Source organism: Astyanax mexicanus, chromosome 4, assembly GCF_023375975.1.
Source record: "Astyanax mexicanus isolate ESR-SI-001 chromosome 4, AstMex3_surface, whole genome shotgun sequence".
Taxonomy (NCBI): domain Eukaryota; kingdom Metazoa; phylum Chordata; class Actinopteri; order Characiformes; family Acestrorhamphidae; genus Astyanax; species Astyanax mexicanus.
Genome location: NC_064411.1, coordinates 1950001 through 1974315, shown reverse-complemented (window position 1 = coordinate 1974315; position 24315 = coordinate 1950001). Strand labels below are relative to the sequence as shown.

At 37.9% G+C, this 24315-nt stretch overlaps 2 protein-coding genes across 3 annotated transcripts in view; both read right to left on the bottom strand.

Annotated features, from left to right (window-relative positions):
* Positions 1-19874, bottom strand: part of gpc5c (glypican 5c) — a 180365-nt gene extending 160491 nt beyond the window's left edge. Inside the window, exon 1 of one of the 2 annotated variants that reach the window (XM_022664952.2) lies at positions 19452-19874. In XM_022664952.2, coding sequence (XP_022520673.2) covers positions 19452-19629 — 178 coding nt within the window. In that variant the 5' untranslated portion in view covers positions 19630-19874. The remainder of the gene's footprint in view (positions 1-19451) is intronic. The other variant, XM_049477309.1, reaches the window with a different exon arrangement.
* A 3862-nt stretch (positions 19875-23736) lies between these two features.
* Positions 23737-24315, bottom strand: part of LOC125801114 (NLR family CARD domain-containing protein 3-like) — a 25174-nt gene continuing 24595 nt past the window's right edge. Inside the window, exon 7 of the mRNA XM_049477193.1 lies at positions 23737-24315. This exon is cut by the window's right edge and continues 17 nt beyond it. Coding sequence (XP_049333150.1) covers positions 23761-24315 — 555 coding nt within the window. The 3' untranslated portion in view covers positions 23737-23760.

The window sequence follows — 24315 nt, the reverse complement described above, 5'->3', positions numbered from 1 at the left end:
GTTTGTGATCATCCATCTTCCTCTTGATTATTTTCCAGAGGTTTTTAATTTGCTAAAATCAAAGAAGTGTTTTGTTATTTTTTTCCAGAGCCAGAATTATTCCACTTAACTACATCAAAGAAAATGTAAATACAATGTAGAAAAAGTGAATTAAAGTGAATTTTAACATTCCTCTATATTGTTTAATATATATATTTAATATAGGTTATTCTGATATTGACAGTCGTTTTCATGTGGGCAGAATCTTTGTGGAGTGTAAATTTTGTTATAATTCAAATATTTTCCTGAACTTTACGTTGACTTGGGTCTTGGTTTGGGACCTGAAGAGTATCCTGGTGCTGCTGTTTTTGGGGAATATATATGTGTGTACTGTGTGTAGGTATATATGTATGTATTTACTATTTTTCAAGTCTTGGTTCTTTAATCTCTACAGGAAATCAGGAAATGTGAGTAATTTTCAGGGGAAGTCGTTAAACTGGTGCTAACGCCTCACGGCTCTTTGAAGTGTTGGCATATGTTGGCGTACTCCGGCATGTTTACCTGGATCTGATATGTTTTCTTTGAGAAGCTCTGCTGACTGAGAAAACATCTCTCTGAAGATCTGGGCAGGAACACCGCACTCTGCCAAACCTCAGGCGTGTGTCTGCAGTGTTTGGCCAAGCCGACCTCAAACTGGCTCAGATGCTCAGTGTGGAAACTGAACCCAGCTCTGAAAGGGCAGCCGGCAGGCTGGAGGTGTTCGCTGAGATGTTTGTTGGATATTTGGATTAGAAGATCAGGAGGCTGCCCAGAGTTCAGAACATCATCACAGACTCTTACAAATAAATACCACTAAAATAGATCTCTTGAATTTAATGCCAGAGATGTTCACCAGTTTTCATATACAGTATGTCTAATATCAAGACTTTGGACTATGGATTATCAGAGTTAAATCTGGAGTCTTGTGTCTCAAGATAAGGGATCAGAATTGAGTCTGAGTCAGTAGGGGGCAATTCACTGGTTAAAATCAATGGGTTGCAACTGGATGTCAAATGTTTGGTTTCTGGGATAAGAACCAGAGTTGCGTTGGAGTCAATGAGCTTCAAGTCTAAAATCTTGCATTTACTGCAGTATGAGTTGAGTAAAAGTAAAGTCTTGGGTCTCTAGGGTTAAATTGGAATCAGTGGGGTGCATTTGGATGTGGTTTCTGGGGTAAGAATCAGTTGCGTTGGAGTCAATGAGGTTCAAGTCAGAGTCAAATCTATCGTTTTCTTGGGTTTGACTCATATGAGTTAAGTTGAAATCAGTGGCTAGTGGGGTGCAAGTTGAAGTCAAGTCTTGGGTCTCAGAATTACGGTTCAGAGTTCACTTAGATTCAGTGGGGTTCGAGAGTCCTGTCTCAAGACTCAAATCTTGCGTTTCTGGGGTATGATTTAGAGTTGAGTTGGAAACAGTGGGGTGCAAGTTGAATTCCAATCTTGGGTCTCTAGATTATAAATCAGAGTTGAGTTGGAAACATTCAGGTACTACTGGAAGCCAGTTGTTACTCTTCTGGGGTAAGGATCATGGTTGGGTTGGAGTCTGTGGGGTCGAAGTAAAAGTCACACTCTTCTAATCTCTGGATTATGGTTCAGAGTTGAGTCTGTAGTCAATAGGTTGCAAACTGAAGTCAAATTTTGCATTTCTGGGATGTGACTCAGAGTTGAATTGGGATCATTGGGATGCAGGTCAATGTCAAGCCTTGGGTCTTTAGATTAGGAATTAGTTGACTTGGAATCAGTGGAGTGCAAGTGGACATCAAGTGTGTGGTTTCAGGTGTAAGAATCAGAGTTGCGCTGGAGTCAATAAGGTTCAAGTCAGAGTCAAATCTTATGTTTTCTGGGGTAAGAATAAGAGTTGAGTCGGAATCAGTGGGGTTGAAGTCAAAGTCAAGTCTTTTCTCTCTGGGTTATGGATCAGAGTTTAGTCTGAAGTTGATAGGGTATAAGTTGAAGTAAAGTCTTGGGTCTTTCTTTACTTAAATTGAAATCAGTGGGGTGAAATTGAATGTGGTTTCTGGGGTGTAGGAGAGTTATATTCAGAGTTGAATATGGACTAAATGAGGTTTAAATTGAAGTCAAGTCTTGCGTCTCTGGATTATGGTTTAGGGTTTAGTCTGTAATCAATAGAATGTAAGTCGAAGTCAAGTCTTGGGTCTGTTGATTATGGATCAGAGTTGAGTCTGTAGTTAATAGAGTGCAAGTCGAAGTCGAGTCTTGTGTCTGTGGATTAGGGTTCAGAGTTGAGTTTGGACTTAATAGGATGCAAGTTGAAGTCAAGTCATGGGTTTCTGGATCATGGATCCAAGTTGGGTTGAAATCAGTGGGGTGCAAGTGGATGTCAAGTGTTAGGTTTCTGGGGTAAGAATCAGAGTTGTGGTGGAGTCAATATGGTTTATGTCAGCTTGAAATCTACCATTCTCTGGGAATTGATTTAGAGTTGGAATCAATTGGGTGCAAACCAAATCCAAGTCTTGAGTCTTTGGATAACTGATCAGAGTTCAAGCTGTACTCAGTAGGGTGCAAGTTGAATTTAAGTCTTGGGTTTCTAGATTATAAATCATAGTTGAGTTATGGTTCAGAGTTTAGTCTGGACTCAATAAGGTGCAAGTTAAAGTCAAGTCTTGGGTTTCTGGGGTAAGAGTTGAGTCCCAACAGTCTATTTTCACTCCTTCCTCCTGCCTGGTTCAAACAGCAGCAGATTTTCAGAATATATCTACACTGATGGGCGTGGTGTTCTGGAAATGAGGTGTGTTCAGGTACATTTCTGGAGTTTTAACTTGTTTTTCTTGGTAACAGGAAACACAGGAGCTCCGCTGACTGAATACAACCTAGACAGACGCCAACAGTCAGACGTTCATTGCTATCTTGGTAACACAGGCGCTGTGCCGAGCCGAGCGTACGCCCCCACTTATTACACACACATGAACACACAGCAGCACAAACCCAACTTTTACATCAACAATAAACAGAATAGTAAATAAAATAACATTGCTGTTCCTGTAAATGAGCTGCTGGACCTCCTTCACAGCGTCAACCAGCAGCTTGCGCCATTAAAATAGCAATCCGCTAAAGTCAGAGCGCACTAAAATACGGCCCTAAATCTTCATATCTGATTCTGTCTGTTTTCTGCATTATAGAAAATCTGTATTTTTCATATTCTTCTATTCTATATTTCTCACTCTGCTTTACTGAGATAACCAAGCTGACCACTCTGTGATGACTGGAGAAAGCTTATATTTCAAGAGTAATAGCCCTGACAGTTAATATGTTCCAAACTAATGTTCGATACCTGTCAGCACCAGCCCCTGCCCACCTGCTCCAATATATCCTACACTATATCCTCCTCAAGTATCACCTCCAGAGTTTCTCAGGAGTAGAAAACTGTACATGTATAAATGAGCACACAAAATAACTTTAAAATACATTTTATTACTAACTATAGTGTCTTATGCATTGACCTAATTGTAAAGGTAAGATATGTCCTTAAACATGAATAAAAAACTACTTAGAACACTGAAAAAATAGCATTTTTTTTGCATTGTTGTGTGACTCCAAATCCAAATTGTATCTATGCTTTAAAAATATATATTTTTCATAATAAATGCATAATATTTAAGTTAAAATACACATTTTAGTTGTGTCCCTGTGTTGTGGTTTCACTCAGTCCTGTTACCGTAACACATTACCCCTGATCATCTGAAACATCTGGAACATGATTCTACAACAGGAAGTCACATCTACAACAGGAAGTGACATCTGCTGGTTCTGGTTCGTAAGGTCATGGGAAAACCAGAATTCCTAAAGTTCCCTCATTAGTTTTTCTGTATATTTGATCTTATTGTAACGATGACTGAGGAGCTCAATCTCAAAATCAGAGGAATTAGTGAACTTGCTTTTTTAACAGGCTTTTTAAATGTCACATGAGTTTATGTTTGAGTAAAATGAACATTGTTGTTTTATTCTATAAACTACAGACAACATTTCTCCCAAATTCCAAATAAAAATATTCTCATTTAGAGCATTTATTTACAGAAAATGAGAAATTACTGAAATAACAAAAAAAAGATGCAGAGCTTTCAGACCTCAAATAATGCAAAGAAAACAAGTTCATATTCATAAAGTTTTAAGAGTTCAGAAATAATCAATATTTGGTGGAATAATCCAGGTTTTTAATCACAGTTTTAATTTCATGCATCTTGGCATCATGTTCTCCTCCACCAGTCTTACACACTGCTTTTGGATAACTTTATGCTGCTTTACTCCTGGTGCAAAAATTCAAGCAGTTCAGTTTGGTGGTTTGATGGTTTGTGATCATCCATCTTCCTCTTGATTATATTTCATAGGTTTTTAATTTGGTAAAATCAAAGAAACTCATAATTTTTAAGTGAGCTTTTTTTCTGGAGCTTCAGATATCCAGAAGAATCTCCTAGGAAAACAGAGCTAGTTTAAAGGGTAAAGAGATATGCCCTCTCAGCCCTCAGTGGAGCAGCGCAGACAGACGGACACATGCCTCCGGGTCCAGACAGAACCACAGACACGCACCACTACATACAGACCATAAATGGACCACGCAGACAGACAGGCAGGCACACATGCAGCATGATCTACTGTACTCGCTCTTTCTCTCTCTCTCTCTGTCTCAGACTCCGGCTGCTGATGGAGAAACAGTATGATCTCCTGTACTCACTCTCTCTCTCTCTCTCTCTCTCTCAGACTCCGGCTGCTGATGGAGAAACAGTATGATCTACTGTACTCTCTCTCTCTCTCTCAGACTCTGGCTACTGATGCAAGAGAAACAGCAGCATGATCTACTGTACTCTCTCTCTCTCTCTCTCAGACTCCGGCTGCTGATGGAGAAACAGCAGCATGATCTACTGTACTCTCTCTCTCTCTCTCTCTCTCTCTCTCTCTCTCTCTCAGACTCTGGCTGCTGATGGAAAAACAGAGAAACAGCATGATCTACTGTACTCTCTCTCTCTCTCTCTCTCTCTCTCTCTCTCAGACTCCGGCTGCTGATGCAAGAGAAACAGCAGCATGATCTACTGTACTCTCTCTCTCTCTCTCTCTCTCTCTCAGACTCCGGCTGCTGATGCAAGAGAAACAGCAGCATGATCTACTGTACTCTCTCTCTCTCTCTCTCTCTCTCTCTCTCTGACTCCGGCTGCTGATGGAAAAACAGAGAAACAGCATGATCTACTGTACTCTCTCTCTCTCTCTCTCTCAGACTCCGGCTGCTGATGGAGAAACAGCGTGATCTACTGTACCCAGCTTCAAAATGCTGTCAAATTAACATGTTTATGCTTTTATACAATGAATGTAGAACTTTTAACTTAATATTAATTTGCTCATATCTTTTAATTGTGAATTGTGAATCATGTGACCACTTCAGTCGAGTTTAGAAGGTAGCTATCATATTTTCCAGTCTATAACAGATATTTATCATATTCCTCATTTATTGTTAATCTCATAATACCCTTTACCCACAGCTGAACTCAGATTAATAACCCAAATAAATGGGAATGTTTCTAATAAAACAGTCTCCAAATGATAAATCAGCATGGCCGTATATCACGTTACATCGCTAATTACCATCCCACTGAGGAATTCTGGCAAGGTGTGGACATATTACTGGAAACAGAAGCTGCTTAAAGTCATTTTCTGTAAGCAGCTGTGAGCGAACGTCTGAATTATTCTGAAAACTGACATGAAACGGGAGCTTTAAGGAGATGCATAATTACATTCCCCGCATAACGTCATTTTATACTGGCATTCATCAAGAATTCCATTCCATTCTCCAGGAATTATATGAGGCGCTCCCTTAAAAGCTGAAATCCGAAAACAGTGCTTTGGCTGGATCTACAGGCTGGAGCTCGTCTGCGATTTTTGTGGTTTGGAAGTTATTTAGTGAGAAAACTAATTTTACTCGACTTCCAAAATCGAAAGCATCCTTCAACTCGATTGAAACTGTCAAGATGTCGAGTTGAATTTCATGAAAACATTCCATGTAAACCTCACCTAAACTCGCTCAAACTCTTAAAAAAAACTAAATCCAGAACCCAAAACCAAACTTTACCCAACGACTTAAAAAAAAAAATACAGGTTCCAGAAGATACAGAAGATTATTTTGACTATATTGGTTCCATAAAGAAGCATTTTGTGTAAAAGTTACAGTATGTTAGTATGAAGAACCTCATCAGTCTTTTATAAAGTTCTTTATTTGACCAGTTTGACCAAAAATTTGACCAAGAACATTCAGTCCAGTCCAAGATCCATTTAGGAACTTTTGATATTTAAGATTTCCGGCCAAAATAAACTTTAAATAAGCCCTCAATCTAAACCACCAGTCCCATTAGTCTGTTTTCTGGACATGAATCATTGAATAAAGACCTGTTTATCTATAATAAAATATTAAACTAACTGTAAGTCACCACTGTCCGTCTATTTAGTCACATTTGTATCACATTTTGTCACCTTACAACCACTTAGATGTATTTTATTGAGATTTTAAGTGATAAACCCAACACAACGTAGCGCGTTGTTTTGACGTGGAACGAAACGATACATGGTTTTCAATTTTTTATCAAATAAAAATCTATCTCTCTATCTATTTATCTATCTATCTATCTATCTACTGTCTGTCTTTCTATCTATCTTATTTAATGTAATTAATATGTATCGATTACTTAATGTAACTAAAGATGTTAAAAGATGAAGAAAGTGCATCTCTACAGCTATATGCTTACATACAGATCTATATGTTTAAGGGTCTTGATACATTTAATATATATATATATATATATATATATATATATATATATATATATATATATATATATATATATATATATGAAGTTGCACCTTTAAAGGTTATTAGAATATGATTTCCTTACAAAAAAGAGAGCTATATACAAAAATCTGGCAGTTTATGTTAGCATTCTGTAGCATGACTGCGTTAACCAGCACTAGTCTGAATCACTTTATTTATCTCTAATATTCGCTGTCTTTAATGCCTACCCTACAACTGGCTTTCTTAAATGACCTAGCTTAGATTAGCTAACCTTAAAACAGAAGCTCACTGCTAGCTTAATCTCTTCGTTAGAAAATTAGCAGCTAAGCATCCGTCTTGTAGTCCTTCTAGGGTTGAAGCTTTCTCCATCTATCAAACACAGCCAGTGTTTACTGGAGATTTACTCTATCTACTTTACCTGCTAATGTGTCCCATACCTGACAACCCGGGGGTGGAAATTGTACTTGGATCAGAGAATAAAACGATTAAAGTCGTTTTTTAAAGTTTAAACCCGATACTGAACTGTAACTCTGGTTTAAACTCGGCGTGTATCTGACCCGGGAGCAGCGGGTCGCGGATCGGGTCGGCGCTAAAAGCCTCTGTGGAGAAGAGCAAACAGGAGCCGAGGAGCCGAGCTTTATTCCAGTGCCAGAGATCATCTGAATGAATGTGCAGACTGTTCTAGCGCTCTCATCAAAACGCTAAATCTGCTCTCGCGCCCGGACCGAGCAGCGTTTGATGTTTTACATAAGCAGCAGTAGATGTGAGAAAGTGCTGGAACAGGAATGTTTTAGAGTCCAGTTACAGTGTTTTTAATTCATGCTAAAAAAAAAAGCTTATTCAGCTTTAAAGACCAGAAAAAAGCTAATATTTACAGATTAACCTCCAGTTCAAAGGTGTGGAAGTTTAGGACCTGAAAAGCTCAGCTAAAGCAGCGTTTCGAGACTTAAATAGGGGGTAGAGAAGTGAAAACTTCTGTCTATCTATCTATCGCTGGTTCGAATCCTAGTCATATAGCTTGCCATCAGCTGCCGGAGCCCTCTTGCTCTCTCTCTGGGTGAGTACAGTACAGTAGATGGCGCTCTTCTTTCCCCTCATCACTCCTAGGGTGATGTGGATCAGCACAAGGCTGCATCTGTGAGCTGATGTATCAGAACCACAGAGTTGCTGCGCTTTTCTCCGAGCGTTAGCGCCGTGGTGATGATACTCGGCAAAAAGAGGTTTAAAAAGAGGCGGAGTCTGACGTGTGTGTTGGTGTGTTGGGGAGCATCACTAGTGATAGGGGGAGTCTATCACTAATGAGTGGGAGAAAATAAGATAATTTTTTTTTTTTTTGTTAAATTATGTAATAATTCGTTTTAGAGGCGCACCTACTGGTTCAGTTTCTCATCGTTAAACTGATCCAGAAATGTACCTGAACACACCTCACTTCCAGACCACCACGCCCATCAGTGTAGATATATTCCTAAACTCTGACGCTATTTTAACAGCGCGGGAGCAAGGCGTGAAAATTGACTGTTGATGGGGTGTAAGATAGCGATGAGCATCACGGTGTACGATAGGGACCTAACAGTGTGTAAAGAAAATATTTAAGAACATATTTATAAATTAAATGTTTTAGAAGAATAATCGTTTTCTTAACTTATTTACTTATTAAAGCCTATTTAATTACTAAATACATTACTAATTATTCTATAAATATTTAGTGCAATGGTGTTCCTTGCCTCTAACAGGTAATGCTTCAATTAGAATAATTTACTCGTTTTTCATTAAAAAAAATACTTTTTTTAATGCTTCACTACTTCATTACTTTTGAAATACCAACATATAAAACACAATAGTGTTACAGAACACTGAAACATACCAATTGTAATTTTGCTTTAGTTTTTGCCATACATTTCATATTACTGTATATGTTGATTACACTAATTAAGGCAAGCAGAAGAAGTTTTTTATACTGAAAAATATATTTCTTCCTTGATCTTCAAACTTCAAAACAGGTCAAGTCAAGAAAAGAATCCAACAACTTCTTTCTTACGATACTTTTCTTAAATCCAGCCCCAGATTTGAAGATATTTCCAGTCTAAAGCAAGAATTGACTCACTGTCTATGTTTTTATTCTGAGAATATTAAAGCAGATTTATTTTAAACGGTTTAACCATCTCTCAAGGTATCAATAACCTTTGGAAGCTGGAAATTTGCTTTATTTATTTTTATTAATTTTGATATTATATATATATATGGAGTTTTAACAGGCAAAAATATACTTACTGCCCAGATAAATATCTGTGATTTTCTTGGCTGGTCGGAACTGTTTGCACACTACTGTAAGAGTGCAGTATTTAGTGAGCTTTTCCAGCAGAGCTGCCAGCTGTGTGAAACCTGTGGTGGAAGTTCTACCATTCAGCCAGAGTTCACACTGCTAACTGCTAACACAGAGATACCAAACACAGAGAAACCAAACACAGAGATACCAAACACAGAGATACTAAACACAGAGAAAAAACAGAGATACTAAACACAGAGATACCAAACACAGAGAAACCAAACACAGAGATACCAAACACAGAGATACTAAACACAGAGATACCAAACACAGAGATACTACACACAGAGATACCAAACACAGAGATACTACACACAGAGACACCAAACAAAGAGATACCAAACACAGAGAAACCAAACACAGAGTTAACAAACACAGAGATACTAAACGGAGGAAAACACAAAGATATCAAACACAGAGGTACCAAACACAGAGATACCAAACACAGAGATACTATACACAGAGACACCAAACAAAGAGATACCAAACACAGAGAAACCAAACACAGAGATAACAAACACAGAGATACTAAACGGAGGAAAACACAAAGATATCAAACACAGAGGTACCAAACACAGAGATATCAAACACAGAGACACCAAACACAGAGATACTACACACAGAGATACCAAACACAGAGATACTACACACAGAGACACCAAACAAAGAGATACCAAACACAGAGAAACCAAACACAGAGTTAACAAACACAGAGATACTAAACGGAGGAAAACACAAAGATATCAAACACAGAGGTACCAAACACAGAGATACCAAACACAGAGATACTATACACAGAGACACCAAACAAAGAGATACCAAACACAGAGAAACCAAACACAGAGATAACAAACACAGAGATACTAAACGGAGGAAAACACAAAGATATCAAACACAGAGGTACCAAACACAGAGATATCAAACACAGAGACACCAAACACAGAGACACCAAACACAGAGATACCAAACACAGAGATACAAAACACAGAGATACCAAACACAGAGATACCAAACAAAGAGAAACCAAACACAGAGATACTAAACACAGAGATACCAAACACAGAGAACAACACAGAGATACCAAACACAGAGAAACCAAACAAATAGATACTAAACACAGAGAAACCAAACACAGTGATATCAATCACAGCGAAACCAAACACAGTGATATCAATCACAGCGATATCAAACACAGAGACACCAAACACAGAGAAACCAAACACAGAGAAGAAACACCACACCCATGATGAATTAAGAGGACTGAAACATACAAAACAAAATAAAACACTTTATTTTTATTTACCAAATAATTCAGCATGTGGTCCTGTGTAGCTTTAATAGTAACTTTAATATTACATTTACAATGTATAAAAAAACATAAAATAAATAAAACTTTTGACTGGTGCTGTATATGATCACCTAATTGCTCTTATATATTACTGCTTTATTAGCAGTAATGGTAAATATGCTGATATTGATCTTTACAGCAGAAAAAAGGCATTTTTCTTTTTACTAAAAGCAGAGCCCAGTCCTCGTCTCTCAGTCAGACAGGAAGTTGTCGTGTAGGGATGTTGAAGTGAATGCAGAGGGCTGGGTTTCACTGGGCTGTAAAAGAATGATTCATACTGGTGTGGAGTTTAATAGAGAGTAATTCACAGCGGTGTGGAGTTTAATAGACAGGGCTTTAGATTTATTGGATAGAGTCGGGGATGTGGAACTGAAGACGCCTCAGTTTTTCCGACTGAACGGCGTGGATAACGTTTCTGCGGGAGAATTACGTCATGTTGCATTACGTTCGTCTCTAGAACAAGACATTTTTGATCATGTGTTGTAATAAGTGCCATTGTTGTGATGCTCATCGCTATCTTACACCTCACATACTCACTAGTGATTCCCCAACACCAGGAGGGTTACGAAGACCAGCACACGCCTCCCACACATGTTAAGTCAGACTCCGCCTCTTTTAGAACCTCTTTTGGCCGAGAAGCATCACTTGGAGGAAAGCACAGAGACTCTGTGGTTCTGATACATCAGCTCACAGACGCAGCCTTGTGCTGATCCACATCACCCTAGGAGTGATGAGGGGAAAGAGAGAGAGAGCGCCATCTACTGTACTGTACTCACCCAGAGAGAGCAAGGACAACTGTGTGTGCTCTCTCAGGGCTCCGGCAGCTGATGATGGCAAGCTGCATGACCGGGATTCAAACCAGCGATCTCACTATCATCATAGAGCCAGTGCTTTAGTCTGTTGGACCACTTGAAACAAACAAAAACGTTACTGTAAAATCTGTACAGTGGCGCGAAAAAGTATTTGCCTGTGTTTTTTTTTTTTATGGACCTCCTGGATGAGTTCTTCATGCCCTTTTGGAGTAATTTTGTTCGGTCGGCCGGTCACTCCTGGGAAGGTTCACCAGTGTTCCATGTTTTTTTTCTCTATTAGTGAATAATAGTAAATCACTGTGGTTCTCTGGAGTCTCAAAGCTTTAGAAATAAATGACTTTATAACCTTTTCCAGACTGATATAATGATCAATAACTTCTCATCTGTTGTTGAGTTTTTATGTGCAGCTTTTTGAGATCATTTATCTGCTTCATGTTGTCAGACAGATTCTATTATATAATATATTATATTATAATATATTATATTATATAAATCAAAAAGTGATTAATCACAGTTAATGGATTTTCAGTCCAAAATCTCACCTTGTGTTCTCAGCTTAATTACTCAGGAATCCCTTCACACATAAACATAATCCATATATGGTTAGAAAGGGCGGAGCTTACTCTTTCTAAAAATAGTGATCACATCCCAGTAAACCCATTGAGAAAAACACCTAAAAAAGTGAAAAATCTCCTTCCCCAACCAATATTATTTACCTTTAGTGCTTCAAACATATGTATATAATGTTTCAAACCAAATAATATCAGTAAATATCAGACTCAAAAGTGTCCACAGAAAAAACAGTGTGACTAAACTACCTGCTTCACTCAAACTAAAGCTAGGTATGGTGTGCGCACTACTTTGTATAGTTTTTAATCAGCTTGCTTGCATATTTTTATTAAGTAGTTATTTTGCACTAAACTAATTTTTTATTTATTTAGAGTAAAAAGTTTACATTTTTGTATATATATATAATTTTCTTAGTGTGTCCTGATATATATAAAATACTGAAAGGTATAGGCTGCTCTGAGTGTCAGATTTTTAATCTACATGTATCCTAGAGGTGTGATTATTGATTATGAAGAACAATAAATCTGCTTAAATCTGTTAATCTGTTTAAATCTGTTTCTCCATGTATTTTATAAAAGTAATAATTAATAATCCATGTTATGAACTCAAATCATCAATATTATTATGCTTTTAACTCTGCATAAAAACTCTAGTCTCTAGTCATTTTGAAAAGATATCTTAGGTGTGAATATATTTATTTAAAGTCTATACATTCAAAAATAAAATTTTTATTAAAACATGATCAGTTCCAGGAAAATATAACAATTCTGCTTCCTTTTACATTTTAAATGATTTTATTTTTGAGCAGCCGTATGTCTTCTGGAGTAAAAGAGATCAGGGCATGTGTCTGTCTGATATAATTACTGTGTTATAAGACCTGAAAGAGAGAGAACTGTGTGTGGATGGATGGATGGATGGATAGATGGATGGATGGATGGATGGACTCTGCACCATCAGCAGGTAATCTGGAGATGGTTGGCTTGGCGGAGAGAGAGAGAGTAGGGTCGTAACTTCCAGAGTGACCAGTGGATAAGCAACTTTCAGCCATTGATTGTTAAAGCTCTTTACAGAGCGGCTGGCGAACGGCTCAAATCCACTAATATTAATTAAACTCCGGAGTCAGCAGGGCTAAATGGAGCAGGGCGGTGCTGGGGGTACGCTCTCAGAGAGAAATGGATGGTCCGATAAGTAAACTGCGCTCTTATTACCCTGCAAACGGCCTCTTCACTCTTCCACATATCGTCAGGCTCATTTACTCCTCTTACAAATCAGCCTCTGATACGGATCCAGAGCTACAATCTAAAAAAAACTCTTATTAAATCTGCACTGTAAGCCTGGATAAGTTGAATTTACTTTTTAAAATTTAAGGAAATTTATGGAAACCGGTTGCCTTAAAAAGTTAAGTATTAGGTCATGAAAACTTGAGTTAGCATAAATTAAAACATCAAGTTATTACAACTAAAGGGGAAGTTGATTTAACTTTTTTATTTTTTTTATTTTTGTTTTACTGTAAGACCAGATAAGTTGAGTTTACTTAACTTTTTTAAGGCAGTCGGTTTGCTCAGATTTTTAAGTAATGAGAAATAAAAACTTGAGTTGGCATAAATTAAAACATCAAGTTATTACAACTAAAGTAAAGGGGAAGTTGATTTATTTGTAAGGTAGCCCAGAGGGAATCACTACACACTGATGGTGAGTGTCTGGTTAGACAGAAACTGTTGGACACGCCCAGTATGCAGATAGATTGTGACAGAAGCCAATGGAAAAGAAGCTGCCAATGGCAACTCAGACTAAACTCAGTTATTATAAGTTGGTTCAAGTCAAAGATCTCAGTTTGAATAGTACAGTATATTTGCCCACAAATTCAGTTCAACTAACTCAAAATAGTTGAGTATTGTTTAGAAATATCCAATTTTATGTAAAACAGACTTAAATCATTTGAGTTCAAACAACTTATGGTGGGTTTACAGTGTGCTGTATTTCTTCTGATACTCTCAAAAAAAAAGTGTTTTATTATTAGTTTATTATTAAAAATGTCTTAACCTGGTTTAAAAGGAGAACTCCGGTGTAAAATTTGAGACTTTTGTTGTAGTAAAACATGATAAAAAGTATGGTACCACTTTAAAATAAGACTACCCTTATATATTATATATTTATTAACTGCTCATTAATGTATTTTTTTAAGTATGCAACCCAATTAATAACCATTCATAAACCTTTTATAAAGGTAGTCTTATTTTAAAGTGGTACCTTTGATGAATAGCACACCTCCGTTCTCCCACAGTGTTCAGAGATCCAGAAATTTTAACAGTTTGTCCAAAACACCCTTCAGACTGGGTGATACGGGGCATAATTTACCCTAATAAATCACTTCTTACACTGTTATCCAGCTCAAAATAGCTCTACTTTGCCTCCTTACTAGAATCCGGACAGCCCTGACATTTAAAACCAGGCATTAATAACTTAAAAGTGCAAAAGAAGCTTATTAAAACCACTGATTACATCCCATAATGCTACTAGCTTCAGCTCTGAGCACCGCCATCACTGTACTGATAATAACATAGACATATATTTACATAGACTCATAGCGCATAGTGTAGCAGCCAGTGCCAGGAGGCAGACTATGCAGAGTCTATGTATATATCTGTCATTATCAGCTGTGGTTTCACTCAGTCCTGTTACCATAACACATCACCCTGATCATCCAAAACATCTGGAACATTCTACAACAGGAAGTCACATCTACAACAGGAAGTGACATCATCAGCAGGTTCTTCTGAAGATCATGGGAAGACCAAAATTAAAAAAATTAAGTTCCCTCATTTTTTTTTCTGTATATTTGATCTTATTGTAACGATGACTGAGGAGCTCAATCTCAACACTCAGTCCTGTTACCTGAATTAATTCTTCCATCTTATTGATTTATTTATTTTTTTAAATACAAGGTTTGGGGAAAAAAAATCACTAGAATGTGCTTAGTGTCTTCATGCTATTAGCATAGCCGCCATTTAGCTATTTTTTATGTTTTTGCTAATTCTATGCTAAAATCTCATTCCTGTTCCTTTCAGTCCTGTTACTTAAAACCTAAAAAGTAACAGGATTCAGTTCTAGTAACAGGAGTCATAAATATCCGTTATTTGAACATGCAGTCTATAACCATTTCTTTAAAATAAAGACTTTCCTGCTTTTTAAATGTCACATGAGTTTTGCCATATTCATACCATATTCAGATTAGAAACCTTGTAAAAAATAAGTAAAGCTGCTTGAGTTTGACCAGTATATGTTTTCGAACAGTTAAATATATGTTTTGTTTTTTTTAAAAAAAAAGGTTAATTTGGAAGATTTACAACAAACCAATGGCAGTATAGGGTTTCCAGGCGTGTCCTAGAACCATACTTCTAAACTGAGAACAATTTAAGAGCTGTTATTTTTAAATTTAAGAGTGTACACAAAAGTATAAATAAATCAAAAATTCCAAAGTTCCTGTAAAATACGACTGTTAAAATTCTTGCATTTTGTCTGGAGAACTGTGAGCGTCGTGAAAACCCTAAACAGCTCTGTGTAAAGATGCTACTCGTGCGAGGGGATGTCAGTGTGAGCGGTTGGAAACACTTTCAGATGCCAGACATTCCAGATTCTGCACCAGACGGACCTCCTATCAGCTGTTCAACTGTTATACAAGCCCCGCCCACTTCTCTACTACAATACAGAGTTACTATATTCACTAATACCACTTTACTACAACTTTACTACTGTACACAACACAAGCCTTATGTTCACCATGACCAGAAGAAGCTCCGCCCACTTCTCTACTACAATACAGAGTCACTATATTCACTAATACCACTTTACTACAACTTTACTACTGTACACCTCACAAGCCTTACGTTCACCATGTCCAGAAGAAGCCCCGCCCACTTCTCTACTACAATACAGAGTTACTATATTCACTAATACCACTTTACTACAACTTTACTACTACTGTACACAACACAAGCCTTATGTTCACCATGTCCAGAAGAAGCTCCGCCCACTTCTCTACTACAATACAGAGTTACCATATTCACTAATACCACTTTACTACAACTTTACTACTGTACACAACACAAGCCTTATTATGTTCACCATGACCAGAAGAAGCTCCGCCCACTTCTCTACTACAATACAGAGTTACTATATTCACTAATACCACTTTACTACAACTTTACTACTGTACGCAACACAAGCCTTATGTTCACCATGTCCAGAAGAAGCTCCGCCCACTTCTCTACTACAGTACAGAGTTACTATATTCACTAATACCACTTTACTACAACTTTACTACTGTACACCTCACAAGCCTTACGTTCACCATGTCCAGAAGAAGCTCCGCCCACTTCTCTACTACAATACAGAGTAACTATATTCACTAATACCACTTTACTACAACTTTACTACTGTACACCTCACAAGCCTTACGTTCACCATGTCCAGAAGAAGCTCCGCCCACTTCTCTACTACAATACAGAGTTACTATATTCACTAATACCACTTTACTACAACTTTACTACTGTACACAACACAAGCCTTATGTTCACCATGACCAGAAGAAGCTCCGCCCACTTCTCTACTACAATACAGAGTTACTATATTCACTAATACCACTTTACTACAACTTTACTACTGTACACAACACAAGCCTTATGTTCACCATGACCAGAAGAAGCTCCGCCCACTTCTCTACTACAATACACAGTTACTATATTCACTAATACCACTTTACTCTAACTTTACTACTGTACACAACACAAGCCTTATGTTCACCATGACCAGAAGAAGCTCCGCCCACTTCTCTACTACAATACAGAGTCACTATATTCACTAATACCACTTTACTACAACTTTACTACTGTACACAACACAAGCCTTATGTTCACCATGACCAGAAGAAGCTCCGCCCACTTCTCTACTACAATACAGAGTTACTATATTCACTAATACCACTTTACTACAACTTTACTACTGTACATCTCACAAGCCTTACGTTCACCATGTCCAGAAGAAGCTCCGCCCACTTCTCTACAATACATTATATACATGGACATATAAAGTGAAAATATATGTACAATATACAGTACTAGTTCCAGGATTAGTTCCTAGTTCCTATTTAGATGCTCTTATCTGGGGAGCTGTTTGTTAACTTGTGGTTTCTGAGGCTGGTAACTCTGATAAACTTATGCTGTACAACAGAGGAAACTCTTGCTCCTCCATCATTTTCTATGCTGGTCCTGATGAGTGCCAGTTCCATCGTTATAATGTTTTTGATGGTCTTTGTGGTGACTGTACTTGATGATACTTTTTTTTACCTTTATTAAGTTGAGTAGTTGTTTCTTCTCATAATCTGGATTCGAACATTACTCAAATATTCACTATTCACTGTATACCTGTAACTCTACCTCTTCACTACTTTACTTTAACTGATGCTCTCAAACTTTACATTAAGAGACAAGTAATTCAAGTAATTAACCCTTGATGAGTTCAGCACAGCTGTTAACTGAAAGCCTGAATTCCAGGAGACTCTACCTCATAAAACTGACTGAGAAAATACAGCAGAGATGTTCAAAACTGATCATCTAGACAAGAGGAGATAGTTTAAAGAATGTAAAATACATTTTTGTTTACTAACTATTATATTAGTTATATGCTATTATTATCTGAATTAGGCCAAGCCACATAAAATACAAGTGCTAACATACTCAAGATAACTGAGAAACATTTAAACCAGATGATCACACCAGATTTGTATGATTTTAACATGGATCTTTTCAAGTGATTTAAGTGATATCTTACAATATCTTCACAATATCTCAAAATAAACTCCCTCCTAATCAATACAAATAAATAGGATTATTTAAAAAAAAAGTTTTAATGTATAATGATAATGCACATTGCATTAATAAACAAAAAGACCCTAATAAAAAACAACCTATCAATATCCATATCTTACTGCTGATTCACCGTATCATATTAATCAGGAATGTTCCTCAGGTCTGGCAGCAGCTCAGCCTGGCACAGTGTGAAGCTCCTGGCTCAGGAGAACCCGCTGATCTCACCGGCTTCATCAGCTCAACCCCCCACAGTCTCACACCACACCACTCTCCAAACCATCCCTGATCATCAGTAAATTCTACATTTAATCTGAAAATCAAGGGACAAAGTTCCTCCACAGTCTGGAGGAAGAGTGGAGAGACACACAGTCCAAACTGCTCGAGGTCTAGTGTGAAGTTTCCACCAATCAGTGATGGTTTGGAGAGACATGTCTGATATCTGCTGGTGTTGATCCACTGTGATACGCTTCATGCTTCCCTCTGAAAACCCCATGTGGGGTCTGTATGGATGCCCAACTGGAAACCATAAAGTTCAAGTTTAGTCCACAGCTTCCATGTTGGCCCCACATATGCAGCTCTGGAACAAAATAAGGGATCACTTAAAAATGATGAGTTTCTTTGATTTTACCAAATAAAAAAAAAACTCTGGAATATAATCAAGAGGAAGATGGATGATCCCAAGCCATCAAACCACCAAACTGAACTGCTCGAATTTCTGCACCAGGAGTGAAGCAGCATAAAGTTATCCAAAAGCAGTGTGTAAGACTGGTGGAGGAGAACATGATGCCAAGATGCATGAAAAAAAACTGTGATTAAAAACCAACCAGGGTTTTTCCACCAAATATTGATTTCTGAACCCTTAAACCTTTATAAATATGAACTTCTATGTAGGTCTGAAAGCTCTGCATCTTTTTTGTTATTTCAGACATTTCTCATTTTCTGTAAATAAATGCTCTAAATGACAATATTTTTATTTGAAATTTGGGAGAAATGTTGTCTGTAGTTTATAGAATAAAACAACAATGTTCATTTTACTCAAATATAAACCTATAAATAGTAAAAATCAAAGAAACTGATTCAGAAACTGAAGTGATCTCTTCATTTTTTACAGAGCTGTAGATGTTTGTAGCAGGTTCTGGTTCTATACTGAACATGATGGGGCCTAGATGGGAGGACCCCAATGGGATTAAGGTGGGCTCTAATGTCGGGGTCTATTTAAAGCACAAGCACCTGGAACCCACCTAGCCCATGGTCCAATCAGATTATCATAAGAATATTCAAAACTCTGATATAGTCTGATTTCTTAGTTATGTATTAGGTGTATAAATCTGATTAGCAAATCTGATAAAAAGAGCTGGATTTATTTTTAGCTGAGTAATCAGATTTCTCAGTGCATGTAAACTCTTTAACGGAGTATTATGGGATGAAAACATGAGTGAGCATAAGTGAAATCTATCTATCTATCTATCTATCTATCTATCTATCTATCTATCTATCTATCTATCTATCTATCTATCTATCTATCTATCTATCTATCTATCTATCTATCTATCTATCTATCTATCTATCTATCTATCTATCTATCTATCTATCTATCTATCTATCTATTCATCAAAGTTGCCCAAATGTAACTTTAAATGATTTTCACTTTAATTTATAACGCATCCAGAGTCTTTAGTCTCGCGGGTGCAGCTCCGGGGTCACTCAGGTAGGTGACTCACCTGTGCCGGGGGTCTCCGGGACCCACTTGAGGGGGCCGATCTGCCGCAGCTGGAAGGCGGTCTTGACCTCGCGGCAGCTGTGCGCTCCGGAGGCGGGGACCGAGAGCGCGAGCGCCAGCAGCAGCGGCAGCAGCGCGGTCCAGCAGGGGGTCAGCGGCGGGAGCAGCGCGCGGGACATGGCAGCATCTCACGGGGGTAAAGAGAGAGAGAGAGACAGATAGAGAGAGAGACGGAGAGAGAGACAGGGACAGTCCACGCGAGTGTCCGGTCCAGGTAAGTCCAGTGCGGAGTGTCTGTCCCGCATGGAGCCGTCACATTATTCACTGGGAGCGCGAGCGGCTTCCCCCGGGCGGGACGGGACCGAGCTGTAGACTGAGAGAGTGTGTGCGCGAGAGTGTGTGTGTGTGTGTGTGTGTGTGTGTGTGTGTGTGTTGGGGAGTGTATGTGTGGGTGTGTGTGGTGCGTCTGGGCTTTCAGCGCGAGCCTGAACCATAGAGGCATTCGCTCTCTTACTCTCACACACACTTTCTCTCTCTATCAATCTCACGCACACACTCTAATATACAATGTCTCTATTAGTGTCTCTCTCTCTCTCTCACGCTAGGTCACACTCTGTCTGTCTCTCTCTCTATCAGTCTTTCCCTTACTCACTCACTCTAATTCACACACTGACTCTCACACTCTCTCTCTCTCTATCAGTCTTTCCCTTACTCACTCACTCTAATTCACACACTGACTCTCACACTCTCTCTCTCTCTATCAGTCTCTCTTTCACTTACACACTATGTCTCTCTCTCTCTCACGCTAGGTCTCTCTATCAGTCCCTCATATACACACTCTGTCTCTCTCTCTATCAGTCTTTCTCTTACTCACTCTCTCTAATTCACACACTCTCCATCTGACTCTCACACTCTCGCTATCTGTCTTTCTCACATCCATAAAGAGTTTGGTTTCTGTGGTATCTGCATGGGTTTCTCTGGTGTCTATATGGGTTACTGTGGTATCTGCATGGGTTTCTCTGGTGTCTATATGTGTTGCTGTGGTATCTGCATGGGTTTCTCTAGTGTCTGTATGGGTTACTGTGGTATCTGCATGGGTTTCTCTGGTGTCTATATGGGTTGCTGTGGTATCTGCATGGGTTTCTCTGGTGTCTGTATGGGTTGCTGTGGTATATGCATGGGTTTCTCTGGTGTCTGTATGGGTTGCTGTGGTATCCGTATGGGTTGCTGTGGTATCTGTGTGGGTTTCTCTGGTGTCTATATGGGTTGCTGTGGTATCTGCATGGGTTTCTCTGGTGTCTATATGGGTTGCTGTGGTATCTGCATGGGTTTCTCTGGTGTCTGTATGGGTTGCTGTGGTATATGCATGGGTTTCTCTGGTGTCTGTATGGGTTGCTGTGGTATCTGCATGGCTTTCTCTGGTATCTGTATGGGTTGCTGTGGTATCTGCATGGGTTACTCTAGTGTCTGTATGGGTTGCTGTGGTATCCGTATGGGTTGCTGTGGTATCTGCGTGGGTTACTCTGGTGTCTGTATGGGTGACTGATTTTGTTGAGTATTTGTAAGGGTCATATCAGGAAGAAACCAGGCACTGAACATCACCTGCCCAGTTCCACCCCTACAGTAAAACATGGTGGTAGCATCATGGTGTGTTTTTTATTTTATTTTATTATTTATTTATTTTTAGTAGAGAGAGGGGGGGGGGGGAGTAGTCAGATAGCTCAGGACCACAGACTGGGCCGAATCTGATCTAATTCCAACCAAGGTTATAATAGTTTTATAATAATTATAAAATATATTTTTCATTATAGTTTAATTTCATTTCATTTTTACGTGTTCTCCTCCAATTCAGTTAGTTTTAATACGTTTTAGAGTGGGGTTGCTAGTTTTTATTTTTTTTATTAGTGATTATTTTAGTTTAGTTTTTATTAATTCTAGGTTACTTTATGCTATTGGTGAGGTGCAGGATTCAAAAAGGTGTTATGTGATAAAAAAAAAAAACATAAAAAATGTTAGTTACTGTTAAAAAACCAACTGTCCACAAAAACTACTCCACACTCCACAAGCTTCAGACTTAAGTGCAAAAGTGCAAAATGTAATATCTTTATTAGTAATATCTTGGCTATTAACTTGAAACTAGTAGATTTAGGCCTACACACTGGATAAAGGGATTGATTGAGGTATTTAAAAATATCTATAAAATGTTATTCAATTAAATTCATTATTATTATTCTTATTATTATTATTATTAAAGTTATTGATTAGTTGTTTTCATTGCGTGATTATTATATTTTCTAAACTATTTTCTATCTTCACTGCTGTTTTTTTTTTTTCTTCCGCCGACTAGTCGACTGCTCCCCACGGTGGCGACTAGTGGAAGTGCTAGTGGACTAATCGATTAGTTTATTCAAACCCTAATATTATAGCTGGGTCTCACCACAAGTGAACCGCTCCGAGTGAACCGGGTTCGTTTGGAACCGGACTGAGATCACCTCCACTAGCAAGTCTCGGTCCGGTTGCTTTGATCTGAACCTGAGTGTGACTACTGTGTTCACACCTGCTCAATAGAACCGGACTGAAGAGTACAAACCAACCAGAGTCAGTTTTAACTGAACCAAACAGTGCTGGAGTGAAAACGCACTTAAGTCTTGTTCAGTTACTACAGCAACATATACGCTCATACAAACCTGCTCTGTACCAGGTGATAGACGCGGCTTAGCTTAGCTGGACTGTTTCTATTGGCTGAGCCGCGTGATGTCATAGTCTCGCCGCGGGAAACTAAATTGAGGAACAAGGATCTGCCGCAGTTCTATCCAGTAAATTGCTGTGGATGTATCATATCGTATCTTAATATATTTCATTTAGTTCTGTACTTAACTATTAGTTTGGAAGGACTGCAGGTTATTCTTATTATATTTTAATAATTATATATCCAATAGCAACTTAATTCATTGTTAATCAGTGAGGTTTCTGCACATTTCAATTTACTGGTTTAATCTTATCAAATTCAGCTCAGTGTAAAATAGAGTGTCTAATTGCTGCTATGCAAATAAAGATACATTAGCATACACTCTATCATAAAAATACAATTCTTTGTATTAATATTAGTATTAATAATAACTGGGTACTTTAGGTGAAGATACTTTTAGGTATATTTTTATCCCCATACTTCCACTTTTGTGTTCAAATTCATACAAGCATTTATACAAATTATATTATTTTTTAAAGATTTGTTTTATTTGTTTGTTGGTTTGTTTGCACCCCCTTAGTTTTTTTTTTTGCACCAGCCTCCATTGAATATAACAATTCTAATGATAGTATGATTTATTATTCCACTGTTTCTTTTATTATATATAGTTGGTTTATTTTTCCAGTATATTAAGTAAATAATTGTTAATTTCTGTAATATGCTCTGATGGTCTTTTAATGAGCAGTGCCGCCCCCTGCTGGCCACATTTCAGAGGTGCTGCATTTTTATTATGAAAGAACAGATAAATCTCTTTATTTTGAGATGAGAGTTTATGAACATCAGTAAGATTCACTATTTTCTGTGACGTCATTAAAATTAAAACGAGAAGGAGAAAATCTATATTAATGGAGGATGAATAAACAAATATGGTCAATTCTACAACTCATAGAATGAATGCAATCATATAAATAAATAAGATGACTTTATATTTTATATTATAAGCACAATTTGAATGGTTCTGTTAAATCCTAAGACACAAAATATCCCTACCGTTCTTACTAAATTATAAAAAAATAATTAATTATTAAGATAATTAAGATAACCCCTCATATCCCAAATTACAAAATCTAAATAAAGGCAGTCTGGCCTTCTTACACCAAAAATATAATAATACTTTGTTGAGAAAGTATTTCCAAATCCATAAGTGTAAAACCGCGAAACCGGAGAATCATTTGTTATTATTACTTCCAGAAAATTTGGAATCAGTAACGCTCTATTTTTTTTTTTTAACACAATTAATTACAATTAATTACATTACCAAGCTCGACTCCAACTTCCACCGAAATCTGCCCCACACAAACCAAACACACAAAAAAAATCACCAGACTCCTCTTAACCTTTCCAGTTTCCCATTTCTTCATTTCTTCAGCTTTATTAATATGAATCTATTTTACAATAAAATAAAACAATAATTAACAATAAGTACAGAATAAGTGATATCAGTAGAGAATAAAGAGAACAGTAATTAAAATAAAGGTACTGGAAAATTTACAAAATCATTAATATAAAATATTTACATACTTCTATTTATACACACACACACACTCTGTTTCACACAGGGTTATTCTATCTTACACAGACGCACTGAGGAGCCAGAATCATAAACCCCAATCCCTGCATAGAGGGGCTGAGTGAAGGTGGTGTAGAATGTGTATAAGTGTGTGAGAGTGTGTGAGGGTGTGTGTGTATCAGAGGAGACTCTGTAGAAGGACAGAGTGCCGGAGGGACAGTCCACATACACTCCTACTCTCCTACAGCCGGAGGGAGGAGTGGGGAGTTCAGTTCTCTTATTATTGTGAAAAACAGTATAACCGTAATCAAAGCAGATCAGACTCCAGGAGTTTATATTCTCTCCAAACCCACAGTCTGATCCTCCTCCTTTCCTGCTGATGGTTTTATAACTCAGAGCTACAACAGCTCCATATCCCCCACTCCTCCACTCAGCCTCCCAGTAACAGCGTCCAGTAACACCAGTAACTCTCTCTCTACTCAGAACCTGCTGATACTCATTAAATCTCTCTAGATGATCAGGATACGACTGCAGCTCCTCTCTCCACTCCACCCTCCTGTTCTTCTTACTCAGAGAGAGATTACACTGCGCTGTGTTCAGATCCAG